The sequence below is a fragment of the Neopelma chrysocephalum genome, unplaced genomic scaffold (genome assembly GCF_003984885.1).
Source record: "Neopelma chrysocephalum unplaced genomic scaffold, ASM398488v2 Primary Assembly neopelma1_96657, whole genome shotgun sequence".
Lineage (NCBI taxonomy): Eukaryota > Metazoa > Chordata > Aves > Passeriformes > Pipridae > Neopelma > Neopelma chrysocephalum.
This window is the reverse complement of record NW_020925302.1, coordinates 936,478-958,002: the sequence shown is the minus strand read 5'-3', so window position 1 is coordinate 958,002 and position 21,525 is coordinate 936,478. Positions and strand designations below refer to the sequence as shown.

The 21,525-nt window shown below is 38.4% G+C and overlaps 1 protein-coding gene across 5 annotated transcripts in view; it reads right to left on the bottom strand.

Moving 5' to 3' along the window:
- Positions 1 to 5,099: 5,099 nt before the first annotated feature.
- The window catches only part of CEMIP2 (cell migration inducing hyaluronidase 2), a 55,601-nt gene continuing 39,175 nt past the window's right edge, over positions 5,100 to 21,525 (bottom strand). For all 5 annotated transcript variants that reach the window (XM_027708964.1, XM_027708962.1, XM_027708960.1 and 2 more), the window contains 13 exons: positions 20,730 to 20,818; positions 18,701 to 18,832; positions 18,189 to 18,224; positions 17,362 to 17,517; positions 14,519 to 14,696; positions 13,817 to 14,032; positions 13,052 to 13,260; positions 12,198 to 12,383; positions 10,805 to 11,024; positions 10,225 to 10,323; positions 8,934 to 9,082; positions 8,128 to 8,234; positions 5,100 to 7,375 (listed from right to left, as the gene is read on the bottom strand). In XM_027708964.1, the coding sequence (XP_027564765.1) occupies positions 7,179 to 7,375; positions 8,128 to 8,234; positions 8,934 to 9,082; positions 10,225 to 10,323; positions 10,805 to 11,024; positions 12,198 to 12,383; positions 13,052 to 13,260; positions 13,817 to 14,032; positions 14,519 to 14,696; positions 17,362 to 17,517; positions 18,189 to 18,224; positions 18,701 to 18,832; positions 20,730 to 20,818 (1,974 nt within the window). In that variant the 3' untranslated portion in view covers positions 5,100 to 7,178. The remainder of the gene's footprint in view (positions 7,376 to 8,127; positions 8,235 to 8,933; positions 9,083 to 10,224; positions 10,324 to 10,804; positions 11,025 to 12,197; positions 12,384 to 13,051; positions 13,261 to 13,816; positions 14,033 to 14,518; positions 14,697 to 17,361; positions 17,518 to 18,188; positions 18,225 to 18,700; positions 18,833 to 20,729; positions 20,819 to 21,525) is intronic.

Genomic DNA, 21,525 nt, shown 5'->3' with positions numbered 1-21,525 from the left:
TCCATATTTCTAAGTTTCATCTTGACACTCACTCTAATTCCATAATCAGAACTGTAAAGTGTTTAATTTACTTAATTCAACATGATAGCTACGGAAGAATTCAAACCCACGATTCATAGATTATAAAGGGTCTGTTTGATATTCAACAAGCAACACTGCACCCAAAAATAGGTAGTGGAGGTCAACATTTTTACACAAGTTCTGAGCTAGTAATTCCTTCAGTTTGACACTGAGAGGCTCTGGAGTCTCTCTCAGTGGAGATATTCAAGGACCATCTGGGCACAATCCTGTGCCATGTCCTCTGGGATGACCCTGCCTGAGCAGGGAGGTTGGACCAGAGCACTCATTGTGGTCCCTTCCAACCTGACCCAGTCTGTGATTCTGATGCCCATTTGCCAAAAATATTTCTATGCATCTCTCTGTTTTTGAACATGTTGCTACAATGTGAGTCAGAGGGACCAGAGAATTTAAAGAAAGAAGTATATTTTGAGTAATGACGCTGTTAAAGGAGTATCACAAGTGAGTGTATTAGGCAGCTCAAGGAATCACTGGCAAAGGCATCAGTAAAAGCAGGTTTAATATAAAAGAGAAAGCGTGACAGAGTTCGTTGGCAAAGTTCACTCTACTATTTACTAGACAGTTAAGCACACAGAGAAAAATCAGACTAAAATCTAAATCAATCAATCTAAACATAAAATCGATCTAAAATTACATACATAGAGGCTGGGGATGAAAAAAAGAGTAAGGATGGGAAAGGGTAAGGATTAAAAGGAATAAGGGAGATTCTCCCATTTAGTTACAAGGTTCAGAGTGGACGCCCTTGCTAAAATGAGCCCTGGACTTGATCAACAGTTTAGGCCTAAAGGTTTTAACAACACTTAACAGCACTCAAGCGACAGCCTAATTTAAATAATATAACAAATTATTCTATTGAATTTAATACAAGCACAACCAAGCACAACAGTAACTCACTTACAGGTCTAACTTCTTTACAAATCTAACATACTTAAGAATATATGAGAACAACATTCTCAGTACATTTGCTATAGCATATTCACACTTGCACGCATACAGACCTAAAGGAGTTACAAGGTATATATACCCGTGAAAAATCCCCTCAAGTTCAGTGAAGTACTGACATGGGATGCCTCTTTGCACCTTCTCAACATGTGAAGGGCTGAGCCTCGAGGAGGGGGGGGTATCAGCATTTGGTGGCATCCTCCGAGTATGGCAAGATGGAAAGTTTGCTTGCTCCGAGGTGCCCACTCAGAGGAAGATTTCTGGTCATAGCCACTGTGGTACAGGGAAGTTCACAGGGTCTCACTTAGGACCACTCTTTATGGGGCACAAGACAGTTGCCTTTAGTCACAGTAATTTTCTATGTCAAGGCCAAGGCCTAATGAGCATTTCTGAAATCAGTGCAGCTCAAGGAGGGAGGGGGGGATGCACCACCACAAAGAGACAGATTACACTTTGAAAATCAGGTCAGGCTGGGTACACTAGAAGGGTGGGAAAACAGGAGAGGTGCAACCCACTCTCTAAGGTAGTCTGGAAACAGGTTTAATGGAAAAGGATTGACAGTTACTCTGAAAAATTCACAGGCAGTAAAACATTGGAAATATCAGAAATGGAAAATTCTATGGGAATAAGATACTTAAGCAGAGCAGCATCCCAGCCCTTAAGAACTGAAAGTGGTGAAGAGAACCCTCTCCCTATAAAGAAAAAGGAAAAATATGTGAATGGCTTATAGAAAAAAGAGACTGTGAACAAATTTTTCTTGTATCTTCATTTGTTTACTTTCATGTCCAGCTATTAAAGCCTGACATGAGTTATTATATATCTGCTCACTAGCAAAAAGAACCCAATGGCAATTGGGCATGCTGCTAAGATTCATGTGATTGCAGATACTCATACCTTCTAACACTTTGTATTTCATTCTCACAAAAGACAGAAAAATATGATAGCAATAGATGAATGTTAAAAAAAAAACTTAACCAAAGCATGCTGCCATATGGAAATTTGTATTACACTATTAAAAAATTAAAAAGCAGAAATGTGCAATATAGACTACTGAGTGATGTTCATCACAGAATAATTTCTCAGAAATAGGAATGAGACCACAGATAACTGTAGTGTTGACTGCTGTTACTGAGAACATACACCAGACATTTGCACCAGAGTTGAAGGAAAAGTATTAGATCATAGTTCACACCCTACAGATGGAATAAACCATCTTCTGCTGAAGAACCTCACGGATATTAAAAAGATGATGTCATCGTCTGATATCCATCCCTAAAAGCTACCAATTACACAAAACACATCCTGAAATAATTTTAGTGTATCTGTTGAAAACGTCACTGGAAATTCTGCATAGAAAGAGATAGTTGTATTTCTAACTGTTTACAGCAGGTCTATCACAGCATTAATTACTTAGATACTTGCACACACAAAATAATCTCGAGATGTCATTTTGTTTTTATTTTCCATTTAGAATAAATTATACTTAAAGACAGGTCTTTGCATGTTTTAAGAACATTTCCTCAGAAAAAGGTTATAAATTAGTATATTCATCTGTCAACCCATTCAACTTGGAATAAGATAAACAGAGAATTTGCCTCCCAGGCAAGGCAATTAAGTCTGCTTTGTACTTTTAAATACAACAGAAATCAAAAAAGAAAGTTAAAAAGTTGGCCTTTAAGGAGAAAGCTTATACAGACTGATTACTTCGAAATTTCTCTGTGATCTAACCCAGCCAATTTCTCACCAGTACACCAAATGTGACAGCTGCAAACCTTTCAAGAAGAGCGCAAGTCTCTCGGAATTTTTCAGTACGGGTTCAGAAAACAGCATAGGATGATGAAGCAGAAAAGGCTATGCTGATCTCCGGAGATCCCGAGATTGCTCTCTTCCAAAATTCATAGATTCATAGCATGGTTTAGGTTGGAAGGGACCTCAAAGATCATTTCGTTCCAACTGCCTCTACCAGGGGCAGGGACACCTTCCACTTGACCAGGTTGCTCAAAGCCCCACCCAACCTGGCCCTGAACACTTCCAGGGGTGGGGCACCCACAACTTTTCTGGACAACCTGTTCCAGTGCCTCACTATCTGCTCAGTAAAGAATTTCTTTCTAATATCTGATCTAAAGCTACCCTCTTTCAGTTTAAAGCCATTCCCCCTTGTTCTATCACTACGTGCCCTTGTACAAGACCTTCTTCAGCTTTCCCGTACCCTTAAGTAATGGAAGGCAGCAATAATGTTTCCTCTCTCTAAAATTTTTCCCATTTTATCCAAAAATAATTTTTTTCAGAATTTCATCACATAAAAAAGTAGAGAGAGAGAGACCAGACAAGTTTTTTTTTTTTAGCAAGTTACAATTGTTAGTACAAATTTAATCTGCAAAATTGCAGCATTCCCAGGCCATAAAATTAAAAAGCTCATAAATTCTCAAGCCAAAGGTGGCCTTATATACCTGAACACTGAGTATTATCTTAAGAGTTTTAACTAGGCCAAGACACAGGACAATGATAAGGCATTAGAAAAGAAAAATATGTTTGTGAAGTCTAGGAAAGGATCATAGAATCACAGAATCATAGAATCAGCCGGGTTGGAAAGGACCGCTGAGGTCATCAAGTCCAACCCTTGATCCACTACCACCGTGGTTACTAGACCATGGCACTAAGTGCCACAGCCAGGATAAAACCTTCCCTTTAAGTGCTAGAACAAGTACGACCAGAAGAGGTGGAAAAGTAATGACTGGGAAAAGCCCACATAAATGCAATTTTGAAGTTCAAATGCTACTGCTTTTCATTGCATTTCATAGATGTTCAGTCACTAAGGATTACCTTAAACAAATACAACCACCACAAACTGTTTTAAGACCTTCACTGACCAGTGTACCATAAGATACAGCTATCATCAAACCCAGTTAGCATGCTTTTCAGGCAGACCTGGATGACTATCCTTAGATCTACATTCTTCCTACATGTGAAAAGAAGTTGAGGAGAAGCAGAGGAAATCATGGGACTTGCCCCAAACAGGAACACTTATTTTCATGTAATGGGTCAGAAGTTATCTGGGACCTCAGCTGCCACTGCAGTCCCACAATATGCAGAACTAAGTCTGTATTTTACTACAGCACATCCTTGCCATAATCCTGGCCCCTTAGGGATAGGTCTCCCTATTCCTCATATAATGCATTTTGAGCAGTGCCTTTGCCCAGAGGGCGCCTTGTTGATCTGCTACCTGCTCCAAGTAGTTTATTTATTCTTTTGTTGTTTCTTGTTCTTTAATTTCTTTACAGTAGGACGACCCCATTTGAGCAAGGAATGGAAATCAATCTATTTGTATACAAAGCCTGAGCATGAAGAGGAAATTACAATGCCTTTTGGAATGGGTTTGGGGCAGAGATGCCTCACTTTTAAGGTCTCTCTGAGTTTCAGACATGAAAAGTGGGTGGCTCAGCCCTTGCAGGCTGTGGTGGCTGGAGTGCTTGAAAAGAGAGGCCAAGCACACTAGTGATTTTTACTGCCCACAACCACAGCATCAGCCTGGCAGGCACTGCTAGAGAGGGCCCAGGACATAAGCTGCCCAAAAGCAGGGTTAGTTAAAGCTTCTCCTCCACAGCCACTCTGGCAATCAGTTCCAGTGCTTGACCACCCACTCAATATAAAAACTTTCCTTCTGTTTTTGTGGAATTGCCTGCATTTCAATGTGTGCCCACAGCCTCTTGTTCTCTAATGGGCACTATCGAGAATAGGCTGGGTCCATCTTCTTTGCTCCCCCATCAGGTAGTTAAAGACATGGACAGGAAGCCCCTGAGACAATAACAGTGCTGCACTGCTCGCCCTTGCAAGCTGAAATTACTCTACACTCAGCAGCTAGGACTTAAGAGATGCCTGAGTTTTGAGACAGGCCCATAACTTCAGTCACCATCAGTGTCTCCATTCAGAGACAAGTTAGGAATACTGGGAAAGAAGAGTAAGATATGCTCCAAAATTTCATAGATAAATTGGTATTTGAAATAAAATAGTTTATCTTATTCACACAGTATATATTATAAAATCACTAGATACAAGAACAGAAGACATCTAAACTTTTATTGCCTTGTCAGATGTAAGAATTTATTTATGTTATTTATTAAGTGTTTAAATTTACACCAAAAGACAATACTTCAACTTCAGGTCAAATTGTTCTTCTGTAAGCCCTACATCGGAATATTCTTGAGACTTCCAAGGACAATTTTTACTAGACAGCTTAGAACAGCAGAATTTCATAAATAATGGCCAACTTCACAAGCCTGAGGGTCACTACCTCATCATTATTTCTTTGCTGAGCATAACCCACAAAACAGAGGAAGTGTTAAAGCCATTTTAATCCCCAAACACTATCACTACTGCACTCAGAGCATTTAAATCATGTTGCCCTGCATTAATAACACCAAACATTATAACTAGTCAAAGATTTACCACATCTTCCCCAAACAAAATGACATGTTTTTTTTAAACATTACAAGACCAACTTGTACTCAGAACATTAAAGCAACTGCAAAATACACAATCATCCATTTGGCTTGGTTTCACAATAAAAATAATGTCAGTAATCTATTTGTTAACTTCATCTCTTTTGTTGTGCTCCTTTCCCCTCCCTTCTCACTTAGGAAACTACATTAGACCAGGCAGTTAAATTGTAGCACTGAGGTAGCATATTTCAACTGAACAGAATAATAGGTCTGCTACTGTGCCTCCTCTCCTTTAAAGCACAAAAAAAAAATCCCCACAGTTTTTCAACCTCTTTGGAGAAGACAGGCATATAGCTCATTTGCAACAGCCACTGCATTTTGAATTCAAAGCACAAAGAGTCTCTGAATGGTAGACACATGTAAAATGAATGAGAAAATATACAAGGAATTATGTCAGTTTTATTAGAACTAGGGTTACATTTTAGCTCTATGGCACCTATTGTTCCCTATTTGAAAATGCATCTTTACAGTCCCTGAAATTTCATTTCAAAGACCAGGATCCTAAAAAGGGGCAGCTGCGCCTCTGTTCATCTAAATGATTTTCATGCTATCTGCAGAAAGGGCCAAATAATTGCAACAAAACCAGAAGAAATCAAACAGACCTAATATAAAGTCAATAGGAATTAACAACATGAGTATACTAAAAGGATCAAAGTTAAGGCAAAAGATATAACCTGAATGAACTGAAGATATATGCCTGAATGAACTGAGAGCACTTTCAGTTTATTTATAAGTTAAAGCTGAGACAGCCTATCAAATAATTTAAAAAAAAAATTACTGCAAGAGTAGAAACTTAGTTTCCTAACAAATTGAGATTAACAGTATCTCAGCTTTGCCCTTCCAGCTACAAGCTTTAAAAGACTCAGCTGAAGTCAAACTGTACTCGAGACTGCAGCCTTAAAATCTAGACTATTTACTACAATAACTTTCACAGACACACCTGTGTTTTCAGCGGGAATAATAAACAATGATCCTAAAGAACAGTAGTAATTTCCTGTTCTGCATGCCATGCTGGTACACATAGCCTTGTAAAACTCTGTTGCATGGTACACAATCCTCACCCAGCCCCAGGCTGGATCTTTGAATTCCCCCCTCCATCTTTCACACAGAAAGCAAAAATTTTACTGCAATTAAAACCCCTTGAATCAGCTACCTGCATAAGGTAAATTGGGTTTTAACATCCTGGAAAGCAGACTGAGAATGTAACTAAGCTGACTGCTAAATTAACTCTTAAAAAAACACCTAAACAGCTGAGGGAAAATGTGTAAGTTATAATGATCAATTCAAGCTGCTTATGGTAGCATTAATGTAAATCATTCAAGTAACCCAAGATGCACTCCAACATCTGTTATTAAAAATTTAAGGCTTTTATGAACACCGTCTTACATACAAAAGGAGTAATAAACAGAATGAACTTGTTTACAGTAAATACAAACATCTGAAAAATCTCTGAAACCTGTTTATACAAATACTAATAAATTCTTTAATATTTTATACAACTAGAAGGTGCACAGATTGGCATTCAAGCAGTCAATGCTGGCAAACATCTGTCAGACAATAACATGATTTACTTGGATAACAATATAGTTTAAAATGCCATAAATTAAAAAATAAGTTAGTTCACATTTTTTCCCCAGCTTTTATGTACATCTTAAGTCTTTAACGAGATCTTGTAGCCTTCTTCAGAAGCTCGAGGTCTTTCCGTCGGCTTTTGATTGCTCTGGCACAGCCATACTCTTCCAGTTGTAAAGGGATATACTTTTCTATCTGAACGAGCCCATGCCCAGCAGGACCAGTAAACAGCTTAATCCAGGATGGCTTAAAGCTTCCTCTGAAGCCCAGGAAGGCCAGGCTTCCTGTGACAAAAACAGCTCAGCATTACTAAACCAGCCAAACTCATTGAAGCACAATACACGACCGATTAGGAAGAAAAGGGCATGCTCCTTTGAAATTCTCTCCCCCACATTATTCAGAACATTAATCCACTCTCAGCTACACATGTACCTCACAAGGAAATACTGATTCGCAATTTCCTGTTTCAATATACAGTATGAAATAGTCTGAAATCTTAATTTGAAAACACAGCTAATTGGATAGTTAGAAAACCTGCTTTCTGAGACACAACTTGTGCCAAGCCTCTGAATGGGCGAGAGCTACCCCATGTGGCTTTATAAAGTCATCATCCCTCAGAATACCAAGAGCTGTTCATTTCTAGCTTCAAATTTTGTTAGAATAGGAAACACTAGCTAGGCACAGGAGATTGTTTAAAAATAGATTTGCTGGGTGAGGCACAAAATACAAGCTTCACAAAAAAACTCCAGGACTCTTTTTGTATAATCCACAGGCACTAAGAACTGCCACAGTAATTTCTCTGTTTCTGCTTCACACAATGCCTGTTGGAGCAAGGGGAAGGTTTTTCTGCCCCATCAACAAGACGTTTCTTCCCCTCCCAACAAGAGCTGACATGCAGAAGCCCACACCAGTGCAAACTGGCAACCACTCACCGCCAGCTGCATCCTTTACACACACCCCATGAGAAACCCACCATGCCAACATAAACACACAGACCAAGGTGGTGTCAAAGAAAATGTGCGAAATTTCCACCAACCTTTGCTCTGAAGATAAGGTGGTTTCGCTGTCCCCAGGGACATTAAGGCTTCTGCTAAATTGTTAGGAATTTCTAAATCACCTCTTGTGCTCAGTAGAACAATAGACCTGCAGTAGAAACAGTGCAGAGACAGCAGCTGTTATAAACACAACATTTTTTTAATATTCTGCTACATGCCTTTACAGCTAGCTGGTCTCATAGTCGACTTCTTTAAGGTACTCATGACATGGAAACAGTCAACCCTTTCTGAAAGCAGTACTAAAATTATTTTTTTTTAAACTGACTTTAAAATGTAACTTCAAAATCACTGTAAAGTGGTATTTAAACACAGTTTAATATTTTGTATCAAAAAATTAAGTTTAGATATTAATCCCTAATTAGCATATTAGAATGGTGATTTTTTTTTTCTGACACCAACTCTTTATCTTTCTTTAACAATAAGCAATTTTCTCCCTATAGGGAGAGAACAATATGATATCTTTCACATAGTCCTTGCCAGTATCCTTATTAAACAAAAAGTTATTGTTTTATGCAAAGAAGCGTTATTACATCATGTTTAGTTAAGAAAGCAAGGTGAAAGACAGGCAACACCAGAAAATCAAAAATGTTCACAATTTGTTTTATTTTCTTAAATAAGGCTAAACTGTCTGTTAACATGCTCCTGTGTTTGCCCTTTTCCCTCAACCTAGATATCTCTTCTGGTCACTTTCAGTGCTCCTGTATAGACACCATTATGTGAAATCCTCATCAGAGAGCAGAGCTACAGCGTACAGGACATATTGGAAATAAATGGTCGTTACGCATACCTTTGTGGAATTCCAGATTTTAGATATCCATCTACATGCTTAATGTCTACTCCAGAAAATAATTTGTTTCCCAACACCATGCCAGTGCAGGCATCTATTATAACAGTAAGTATACCATTATCCTTGAAGGAAAACATGGTGTCATTGACCTGAATGGGAGGAAAAAGAGAGAGAAAAAAACCTTTTTCTTCCTTTCTTAAAGTTAATATGAATCAAAGAGCAATTCTACTACATTCAGTGTTAATCTTATTCTAGTTTAGACACAATGGTATACTTATTTCCTTACAAATACTTGCTTTTCCCTAACATCTCTTCAATTTTCTCCTTGAGAGGACGCTGCCACTGGGACTTCTAAAATTACACAGGAGCCTTAAGTCCCTGGCTTCTACAGAGATATTGCATACTGTGGGTGACTTGATACCTGCCTCCATCACCGCTCCTGCTTCAGGAAGACAGAATTCAGATTCTGAACCACCTGGACTTCTGGACAATAGTGCAGTTAATTGGACCCTAAAACAGCCCAGTCACTAACTAGTGAGTGCTCTTACTGCTTTGGATATGGCAAACACATTCCTGTAGAAGTTTGCAGTTGCTAAGGTTATGCTACTCACATGACATTTGTCTGCCTGGATAATTCAACCAAGCCAATGCACTGACACTGAAGAATGAAAGGCACATGCAGACTAAGCTCTGTGGTGCAAGGGTGTCTGCAAATGCTATTTCAGCATCATGTGCAAGTCTCCTTCAGCATGCAAAAAGTCAAATTAAACTACTTTTTATACAGTGTTACATTCACTAGGCTTATTGGGGCCACATTAGAACAAATACAGAAATCTCTATAGATTCTTTAGTAATTGTCATTTTGAGGATTTTAGCAAAGTTTAGTGACTTGCATGACCCATCCCATTAACTCGCTAATCTGTTAGCACAAGGATAATTTCAACAACATGGATTTAACCAACAGCTTGTTAGGTTGTGTGTTTTGTGTATTTCTAAAAACAGACATAAATGTATACCCACACAGACTTAAATATGAAACTTCAGATTTTAAACTCTCCCTTATTGGAACATTTTTCTCTCCAGAACAAAAGGATTCAAATACAAAATGGAGCTTTGAAGCCTTGCTTTCTGAGGTAAAACATCAACTTTTCGACTGTTTGGTTTTTAAACAATGAACCATCTTTTCATTCAAGTGAAGAAAACTGAGGTAAACATTATGTAGAGCTGTACAACTGTTATAATACAAACTGCTAAAATGATATTTAAGAAGAAAACCATAAAGAATACTTACAGATATAAATGCTTGCTGACCCCTGCTTGACTCTTTTGCATCACATGAATTAATCTGCACAAGGAGGTAGTTTTTGTGAGGATCACTGGTGAATACCATCTAGATATCAAACAAAACAGTTAATTACTGATGTGTCTTCAACATTTTATCATGCCACTTTACAACAGAAAGCCCGTGCTAGAAAGCAAAAGCATCCATATGTCAGTGGCATTATTTATGGTACTAGTAATCCAATTTCAAGTTCATGCTAATAAGCAGAGATCCAAAAATAGAGGAGGAAGGTTGGTCATAGATCTTTGCAGCAAACCTATTCTACATCCTCCATGGAGCACAGACAATACTGAAGTGCAAGGCATCAGATCTACCTATGCTTCTCCTCTGTAGCACTGAGTGAGAGGTGAACAAAAGACAAATAGAACAAAACTACGATGGACTTCCCACCAACTGGCATACAGATATTAATAGTGTGACCAGTGCAAACTGGTAAATTCAGTACTCTGTGATGAAAGACTGAAATTTGGACTAAAAGTGAGTAGAGAGCATCTACAGTTCATGAAAAGTTGTGCTTATTTTATTTTACCTGAGTTGTGCCACATTTTGTACATGGTACAGTAGTTTTTGCTGGCATCTGCTTTATGATAGTTGGTCCTTGGTAGTACTTCGGGTAAGCTTTTGCCATGCAGTTACTTATCCCTTTTGCTGAATCTTTGGTCACAATCTTGATCCTTTCACATCCCTGAGATGAGCAATAACTGTGACCATCCCTATTATATTTGGCTTGAAGAAATAAAAACAGTAATCTAACAAAAAGAGGAAAAATAATCTAAATTAATCAGTGGAAATAGAGGTATTTATATTAAACCTTAACAGGTATATTTCATGATTTTCAGAAACACATATATTCACTCCTGCACTGCTATCCAAACTTTTTCAAAGTACTTACAGTTTACTAGTGCTAGGAAGTCTCTAATGATATACCTGAATTTTCCAACAATTAAAGGAGACATCAATATGAATGCAGATGCTTTGCAAAGAAGCAAAGTCCTCAAATCAGTGGCTTGCAGGATGCAAAAACCAAACTGCAGAGCATATATATTTTCTTTGGTCATAACATCTTTACAGACATGCAGCAGTAATTGCTTGGATATTCAGCTTCATGTACCAGCACTAGATAACGAAACTGTGCTATTGCAAGTGCCTAGAAATGCAATTTAGGGCGTAGTACACGTAGTTCATGGTACACAGAGACTGGCAGTTCTTCTATTACGTATTCGAGTTATCACTGCAGGTCTTAAACAAAGAATATAAATGTCTTTTCAAAAACTACATTCATGTGCATATGTATTACACACACAGTAGCAGACGAGAACAAAATAAATGAGAGAACAAATTAAAAGTCTAAGATCGATGTTTGCAAAACGCACAAGTGATGTACATAGGACTGCATTTATTGAAAGCTGACCATATCTTAAATCTCTCAGAAGGATCTCAGTGGCCACTGTCAGAAGTACTTTTGAAAGAGAGAATAGGTTTTTTATGTTCTTTTAAGACAGCTGAAAACAGATTAGGATTTTTAGAAATACAGTTTTTAAATGTTATTGGAAGAGAAAGCTTCTTGGAAATTTCTAGAATGTTCAGTTTAACAAGAAGGCACAAATCTTCTTTGAGACTAAGAAATTAGCTCCTGAAAAGCACTGCTTTGCAGCACACCAGATACCACATTTTCTCCAGACATAGGGTAGGAAATATCACTGGCAACTGCAGTTCTCTTGAAAAGTATTATAATGACAACCACTGCACTTTGGAGACGTAAAGACATATAAAGAGAAATATTCTTTCAAAGAGGCTTTAGGCTCCATCACTACAGCTTTCCTCTTATGCAGGTGTCTCAATCAGTTGCTTTTAACACTATCAAACTGGACATTTTAAGGTTAAATAACATCTTCTAGTAGGGTCAAGTTGCAAGGAGTTACCCAGTACTGTTGTCAAAGTAAAACTTCTTGTCTGATCGATTCTTTTCAAGCTCCATCATCGAAGAGACAGGCATGTAGCGCTCTACCTTGCTTGACAGAGCAGATGACCGCCTCTGAAAGGTTTCCAAAACTATAACAAAATCTGTATTTGGTTGGTAACAAAGACCAACACGAATCCAGTCATTCCTAAAAACAATGTAAAATGTATGAATCATTGTAGGAACAGTTTAGATGTCAATACACAGCAAACAGATTGTTTCAAAAACAAGCAACAGGAACACAAAAGTTCCCAAACCCTCAACAAGAAGATCTTTCTTCCCCTCTCTACCTGAAGTCTTCACCATCCCTGGAGGTTTTAAGGATGAGACTGGATGTGGCACTTAGTGCCATGGTCTAGTAACCACAGTGGTAGTGGATCAAGGGTTGGACCTAATGATCTCAGAAGTCTTTTCCAACCCGGCTGATTCTATGATTCTTTCCCTCTGTGCACGGTCTTTCATTAAATGTTATAGTAACTCTGATTCTCTCAGAACCTGTTTTTTATATTTCATAGACATTTAGTAGGTTTATCTGACAACAAAATCAAGTATGATAAACTATTCAACCCTAATTCTGCTCAACTTCAGTATTTATACATTTTCTTCTCTAAAGGTTTTTTCTTAAAAACAGTGTACTGGACAAATATTTAACTTCAGGTGCAGGTCTACTGCTTATTCTCTTGCTTTTCATACTTTAGTATTTATAATTAAGAAAAAAAAACCCTAACGCCAGCTTCAGTCTTCTTCATGGTTGCAAACTCTCACACACATTAAATGTGCCTTTTTGATCACAGACATGAAAAGAAGTAAACATACTTGTTGAAGTTAATGAGATATAGATAGGTGACGTTTGGAGCTTTTCCATTCCAATGTATTGTGTAGCCCTTCTGGAGCATCACTACTGGCTGATATTGCTGAAAGGCAGCTCTCTGATTAATACCTCGAAGAACCATGGGATTGGCTGGGTACTCATCTCGGATGATAGTCATGGAAAGATTCTGTCCATTCCAGGTTTGGACATAAACCTATATGATAATAAAGAGGACGAAAAGAAAGTGGCAGATTTGGACAGTGTGCAAAAGGAAATGAAATAGCGAAGCACAATCAGTACATTATTGACCAAAATGCTGCAACTTGATACTCTGAGTTATGTAATATGCAAATATCTCCTGAATAAAAGTACTATTTGAAAAACTATTGTAGATTATTTTGCCCATTTCACAGACAAAATAAGGGAGGGAGGAGAAAAAAAGAAAAAAAAGAACCAGCTATGATACTTGATCACACAGACCAGGAACCAGAATGGGAATCAAACCTGTGAGAGTTGTATTCAGAAGATGGTATTTAACATCTCCAGAAAACAAACCAACCAAATGTAATGTACGCCCAGTCCACGTGCTGAAGGGAACATGACACAAGACACAACTGGCTGAAAAGTGTAATATACATAAAAGAACTTCAAAAAGTAAAAAAAAATTTGAAATCTAAAGATATGGAATTTTGTATTTTTTGTACTACCTTTGACCCCACAAGTAGTTCATGCTGTAGATTTGCCCCAAACAGAAAGCCAAGAGTACTAGCCTGTGCATAGTTCCCACTGCAAACTACTCCATTCCATTTTGTAATATTAATGCATTTGGGGTGTTGAATCAAGTAATTATCCATTCTGCCCACAAAGGTATCCTTGTAGTCAGTCAATGAACCATCTAGATCATGAAATATTGAGTTCTTGTCACCATCCAGATCTCCTTCTTCAAACCAGGGACCAGGCTTTCCAAAGAAGGCTTTCAAAGAAACCTGACAACAACAATTAAAATTTTAATTTTTTTTTCCCTCAGGTGAAGCACATACTAACATTTGCACACCTGCAGAAACACAGAACTTTGACAGTTGATTAAAAACCTTATGGCAAAGACAGTGGAATCTTGCAAACCAGAAACACTGTTTTTAGTAATGGGCTCAGCTCTTGCTTCTGAACAGTGTTAATATTTGCAACTAAAAATTCATTACTAAGATTATACCCAAATCTTACAAAATCTTACCAAAACCTCCCTTTCAGCTTCATCAGAAAGCCATTAATCATTTATTATAATGTATCCTTCCTCTGTTTGTGTTGGGTTTTTTTTGCTCAGGAGACAAAGGATACACCTTGGGTGACTGCCAACCAAGAGAGAAACTGTAGAGTAGGCATGCATGGAAAAGATGACCTAGGGCCCTTGTCTGCTTATTTTAAATACAAGAAAACTATTTACAATACTAAAGGAAAATCTGTAATAAACTTACGTTTGGATCAAACTTCACAAGAGAAATATTATTTTTTGGTGTCATCTGCCACGGATTTTTCATCAAGAACCCAACTGCACTGGTAAATCTGTCTGGAGTTGGCACAAAGTTTTTGAACGTGCACTTAGTAAGGTGAATAGGTCCATCATAAATTTGAAAGCCTCTGACTGGAAATGTCCTGTAGATGCAAGCAAATATTTATACCATCCTGTAACAATAACCATGATATGCCTGAATCTGTGTCATAAATACACTTCCTCTCAGAGGAATCAAGAAAGCACATTAAGAGAATGACTCACAAGATAGATCTTAGTAAAGGAAATATGGTTTCTGCACTTCCCTAATGAACCAAAAAATCTCCCTCTCTTAAATTTTCCTATTAGAAGAGCTATCACTGTCCACTGGCAAATGTGCCCCTTTTCCAATATGAAAAATACAGCAGGAAAATAATACCAGCTGCTCTTTGACCAATCACAGCAACTGGGAGAAGGGACTGTAGACTGGAGGAAAGGAAATGTCACTTCTAACTTGAAGGAACATGTAGAGAATGGCAGACTGGTAAGCCCCAGCTTGATCCCCAGGAATTTGATGGAGCAGCTAATCCTGGAAACTATTTTCAGTCATCAGAAGTAATCAGCATGGATTCATCAAGGAGAAGTCATGCCTGACCAACTTGAAAATTTCTGTGATGAAATGACGGGCCTGGTAGCTGGGGGTAGAGCAGTGGACAAGGTCTACCTAAACTGCAGTAAGACTTTTGACATTATCAAAGATCCCATAAGATCCTCATGAAGTACAGGCTGTATGAGAGGACAATTAGATGGACTGAAAACCAGCTGAATGGTTGGGCCCAGAAGGTGATGGCACAAAGTCTACTTGGAGGCGTACTGGTGGTGTAACCCAGAGGTTAGTACTAAATCCAGTCTTGTTCAGCATCTTCATTAGTGATCTGCATGATTAGTCTAAGTATAGTCTCATCAAGTTTGCAGAGGGCACAAAGCTGAGGGAAGGAGCTGATACACCAGAGGGTTGTGTCGCTATCCAGGCAGACCATGACAGGTGGAGAAATGGGCAGATGGGAACCTCATGAAGTCCAGCATGGAGAAATGCAAAGTCCTGCACCTTGGAAGTAACACCTTTTGTGCCAGTGAAAACCAAGTTGACCATAAGCCAAACAAAGAGGCAAAAGGTATCCTGGGCTGCGCTGGATTACCAACAAACTGGGGGTAGTAATCCTTCCCATCTGTTCAGCACTAGTGAAGCAACGCCTACTTTTTCCCAGTACAAAACAGATACGGAGATACTGGAGAGTCCAACAAAGGACCACAAAGATGACAAGTCCCTGGAGTATCTCCCATAGGAGGAAACACTGGGACACCTCACACTGTTCAACCTGGAACAGAGAAGGCTAAGGCAAGGATCTCAAGGTATAATATCATCTGAAGGGAGAGTGCAAAGAAGATGGAGCTAGGCTTCTCACTGTGACAGGACCAAAGGCAATGGGCACAAGATGAGAAACAAGAGGTTCCTCCTAAACACCAAGAGAAACTTTCTCACTGTGAGTTTGACTGAGCACAGGCAGAAGTTGCCCACGGAAGTTGTGGTAAATCTATCCTTGGGATGCCCTAAAGCCACCTGAACATGGCCCTGGAACACCAACACTGGGTGACACTTCTTGAGCAAGGGAGCTGGACAAGACAACCTCCAGATGTCCCTTCCAATGTCCTCAAATGTTCTGTGATTCCCCTCAACTAGACTGAATGCCTCATCTATCACTGTCACATTAACTTCTTTCTTTTAAATGGCCAAGCAGCAAAAAAACAGAGTGGCCTAAACTTAACTCAACCTTCATGCTGGTTTTGACAAAGGACATGAGGGGGTGGAGCCTGGAGCTCCGTGGCATGGCCAAGATACTGTACTATTCAATACCATCTTTCATCATGGTTGGGGAGCAAGGGAAAGGGACTCTCCCTTGCTACCCTTTTTCCAGGGAATGAGGGGCAAACAGAGCAGTGGCATAATGGTGCAGTGGCATAACACTGGTCCCCACCAGAGAGTTTGTCCACCATTGGTTTTCACTGTCTTGGGCTTGAGGAAAAGACGTAGCCATGGATGGTCTGTCAGCAATTTTGTTTTGTCTTGGGAGTTGCATGGCATGGGTCAGGTCAGTCAGTGAGCACTTTTTTTTCTCCATATAAATCACCCTCTTTTTGTAAACTTTCGTTATTAATACTGCTGCTGTTCCTGTTCTTTTTCTTATCTCATTTCTGTTTCCAGTAAATTGTTCTTATCTCAGTTCAGGATCTCTCCCTTTTGTCTCTCTCACCTTGGGGGGTGAGAGTGTGGGAGCAGCCTCCTAGGATGTAATTTCCAACTGGACTTAAACTCCAACAGTCTTCTTTCCTATTCTGCGGTAAGTACTTGACCCTACATTAAACAAGCCTCAGAGCAAGTCAATGAGAAAAAAAAAAAAGGATCATAGTCACAGATTGTGATTTGTTACAGACAGATTGCAGTCTCTAGTCCCAAACTGACCTTTGAAATTCTTTTACCTGAAAGCTTTTTTCCTTCTCTCTTCCAGACCCAAATGTTTTTCAAGACAAAGGTTTCATTTAAGTACAATAACTTAACTTGCTACAGAAAAGTGACCTGAAGTAGCATCAGATGAAATTTCCTCAGCAAAAAGGTGAGTGACACAGTAGCACACAAAGCATTATAAAGAAAATGAAACCATCACCTTCAATAGAGTCTTTATCTCTCACAGCTCAACCAAGAAGTGTGTTTACATTTGATACAGAGAATGTTTCTTGCATTTCTACTTCCTTCACTCATGACATACTTACCGATTTCTAGGCAGAGTGCGTGTCTTGTTGTCTATTCCTCCAGTTCCTGCATATTTATTTTGGCCACCTTGAAACCCATAATTCTTGCTCTCACCTATGAACAGTGACTCTGATACCTCCTGGCTGGCACCTTCATCATTCGGGAAGCTCCCATCACTATCAAGGCAACATCAGAGGTCAGTCTTTAGCCAAAGACTCTCCAGCAGATGAATACACCAAGGGGTAGTCCTACTTTTACTTCAGTAACAGTCCTCCTAGACTTAATTATTAAATCTGTGTATTATAAATGAACCGTAATAGAGCTCACTCTCTGAAATGTTGAGCAGAGAGCTGAACATTAAAAATTCTAACTCCCTTTCTAATGCAGCATTCTTCCTCTGGCAATCCTAGAACCAGTTTGTCATAACCTAAATGGCAGCAATTTTGGTTTACTACCTAAGTAAGTTACTTGGGTTTTTCCCATTAGAAAGAGACTCTCCACCCTCTATATGGTCATCCCCTTTCTTTTGCATTATTCACTTTCAATTGTTCAGAAGGTAAATAAAAAAACTGCCTAAAGGAATCATACAAAACCAAGAACACCTGGATAAACATAGCCCTTCTGGTGAAGAGGCAGCCAACGCTGGTGTAAACCAAGTACAGGTTAAAGTGCAGCTATTTGGTAGCTATTTCAGTTTACAGCCTCTATAACTTCATCTGCACCACTGGAAATAGGACCAGGCCCAGAAATGAAACTACAGCCTTATGAAAGTATATCTATTATTTTAATAAATATGTGTAGATTTTCTAAGGTTCTATGCAAGAAAATACAGAAACAAAGTACTCACCTAGCAAATGTCAAACCTATTCCATTGTCAGCAAACCTAAAAGAAAGTTCAAAACATCAGGGTTTTTTTCTGGATTACCCTACAATAGGCTACTGTAAGAAGATATCCTGCTATGGACTCAAAAAAAGCCTGAATTTTTCTCTTAATGGAACTTAGAACAACCACACACCTAACTCTTCTGAAAATGCTGTCGTTAAAAGCTAATCAAATAATTTGCTACATATTTTAAGTAAGACATGAGACCTTCAGGGAAATCATAAATACCTCAGTCTAAATTCATGGTCTCTACAGCTTTTAGAGTTCTTTTTATTACAAGGTTTCTTTTTTTTGCAGTTTAAGGCAGGTTCTCGTCTAATCACATATAGACTTGTATACTTCAAGTATGGTGTGAAAGCTGGTCATGATATCGAGAAGTTCCTCAAGTTAACCCGCAACCCTCCTAACAACCCTGTTGTAATGTAATTTACATCAACTCTGTAACATCATGCAGCTGTTTGCTTCCAAATACCTACCCTGAGTTTTGAATGAGGATATCCCCTCCTCTGACCCAGGCCCCATGATCGTTGTTTTTGAAAGAGATTAAACTGTCAATCAGGGCAGCAACTCGAGGCTTTTCAGGGTCTGCATCTTGATGAGGTCGAAACCTGGGAGAGATGAAATCCAAACATTCAGCAGAAGGAAACTGCTTGTTTCACATGTCATATATGTTGGGATAAGGTAAGCCTTAAAGATAAACACTCATGCTCATCTGACGGGCAAAGTCCACTCTACTTCACATTTGGAATGAGAGAAGTCAAATTCAGGTGCGTCTCTAGGTCTGTTATTACTAGAAAAATGTTTCTGGGTATAACGAAGCAGGAATATAAAACTTCTCTTTTCCAGTAACTCTCACAGACTTTTGCTCGGTGTCTCTGAGTTTCTTTAGCTGCATCTCATCTCCCTTTATCCCCCTTTTTCTTTTTGCCCTCCCCACTTGTACTGCAGCATTAATGTAAAAGTTTGATGAAGGGAATTAAAGCTCCTTGGAAGGATTCGCAGGGCTGATGTTTACTATGCAAAAACAGGCTGGACATTTGTCTAACTGGTCCTTCAAATCTTTCAAACTTTTCTGACACAAAGGAATATTCCTTCTTTAAGGACTCCTGAGATATTTTTCTGTTCCAACCCAGACAGTGTGCATTGCTACCAAGATGGTCTTATACAGTAAATTATGGCTGGAATGTAGTCTAAAGAATAGGAAGAAACAGCCTGATAAAGAACTGATGAAAGTTTCACTGGATTATCACCAAGACCCCAGAGAAAAAGTAATACATTAAAAAAAATTACAAATAGGCTTTTTGAGTGGGTAAAGATATCTACCTTCATTACCCCAATCACCTTGTGTAATCTGCTTGTGTTTGGATCTACCCCCTCCCCATTCAAGGGAGGAAGGGGAGAATAGGTAAATGTTTGGTTTTGACAGTCTCAGTCTCCTCAATTAGCATTTAAATCCCCCCAGTTTGGCTTCATGTACAATAAATTACTGGCCTCAGGTAGTTACACAGTGCCTCATTACTTCTTTTTCTGCTGTGGAACTTTAACCCCATCTCATGCACTGAGTTTCTTACATTCTTAATACACTACAGGTTCTCATAGGACATTTTGCTCCTCTTATGTTCCTCTTGACTGCCTGTTACAACTGAGGTAAACTGCAAGGATTACATGGGTTTTCTATCAAAACATGGAAATAGCAAGTTCATTTCCAAACCATGAAATTTTGAGTATAACCAAAATTTGGAACTTTCCTCTCTGCATCTGCATCTGTCACTTAACTGTCCTTGTCTTAAACACAGGCCAATTGAACCAATATGAACCATATTTTCAGTCCTAATGCTTAGTTGTCACAATAAAGTGTTGACAAGATACAGTTATCCAATACGGTCATTTAATCACTATCCTAGGCTATTTTATTTGAAGTTCAGGACAAGATTAACCAGGCACAAACTGAAACTTTCCAAGACTCTCCATTGCTTTCTTTCACTTTGTAAACCACAGAAAATTTGGTTGACTGTACCATCTCTGCAAACAGCCTTTAGTAAAACTGACAACTGAACTATGACCTTGAAGTCCAGAATGTACAGCAGAAAGCATTCAGCAGTAGGAAAGGCAAGTGGATGTACTACAGAAGCCTTTTTCTAACAGTCAGTTAAAACTGAGTCATAAATCAGATTATCAGATTTGAAAGGAAACCTTTCCTTTTAGCAGCAATTCCAGAAAACATTTTAAGCATGACAGTAGAGCATGTTTAAAACAATGTCTTCCATGAGCCTGAAAACTACCTTGAGTAAGAATTGTAAAGACACAGCCAAATCCTTTAAGATACCCCATCCCTGTTCTTCCCAAAACATGAACAAATGAGGGAAAAGAAAATATATGAATTTATTGTTTTGTTATAATTTATAAATTATTGCATTGTTTTACAAGTGTTTTTCCTCATGTGAATGTAAGAGTAGCCTCAAAACTTCACCATTTTTCATTCACTTAAAAGAAAATATCATTTACCTTGCATTGTTGTCCAAACAAAGATATTCTCTGGGATCATCAGCACTAGCATTAGTTGTTTTAACACCCTTATCAATGAACAAACCAGCCTGAAACAAGCAAGGAAAGAAAATTCATACTATCCAAAATTAAAGATAGAGAAACACTGAATTTGTAAAATTTAAACAGTGCATTCCATACACAAACCAGAAACTCCTATATCTTTCAGTTTGTCTTTAACAGGCATATTGTCTATGGGAACACTAGCTAAATAATATAATAAACCAGTCTGTGCTAATTTGGGAAGAGGAAACGAACTATCTGGCATTGAAAAAAAAAAGTAATGGAAAATCACTAAAATTCACTTCAGATTTCTTTCACAACATCTATTTGAGGTTTTACATTTATTTCCAGATGGTGTTCTGGAAAATCTGGAATCCAATCTTATAGTGAATTCAAATTCACCATAATTCAAATTCACTATTCAAATTCAAATCTCATAAACTGAAAAGAAAAACAAAACAAAACAAAACCCACAAACCACTGTGAAAAATCCTTTGTATTTCACTTTAAAATTAAACTACCCTCACCACTAAAGACTCTGTTTGTCTACGCAATCATCAGGTTGGAAATTTATAATCCAGTATGATATAATCTACTTGAGAAAATAAAAGGAGGAAGCATTTGTGTTCTTTAACCCAAATTCCATAAAAATACCTGCAACTACTTTCACCTCTGATCCAAATTATGATTACAAATACGTCTCAAGCACAAGTATATTCTCAGACCTGTTAGTGGAATTTTCTCTTCTAACATG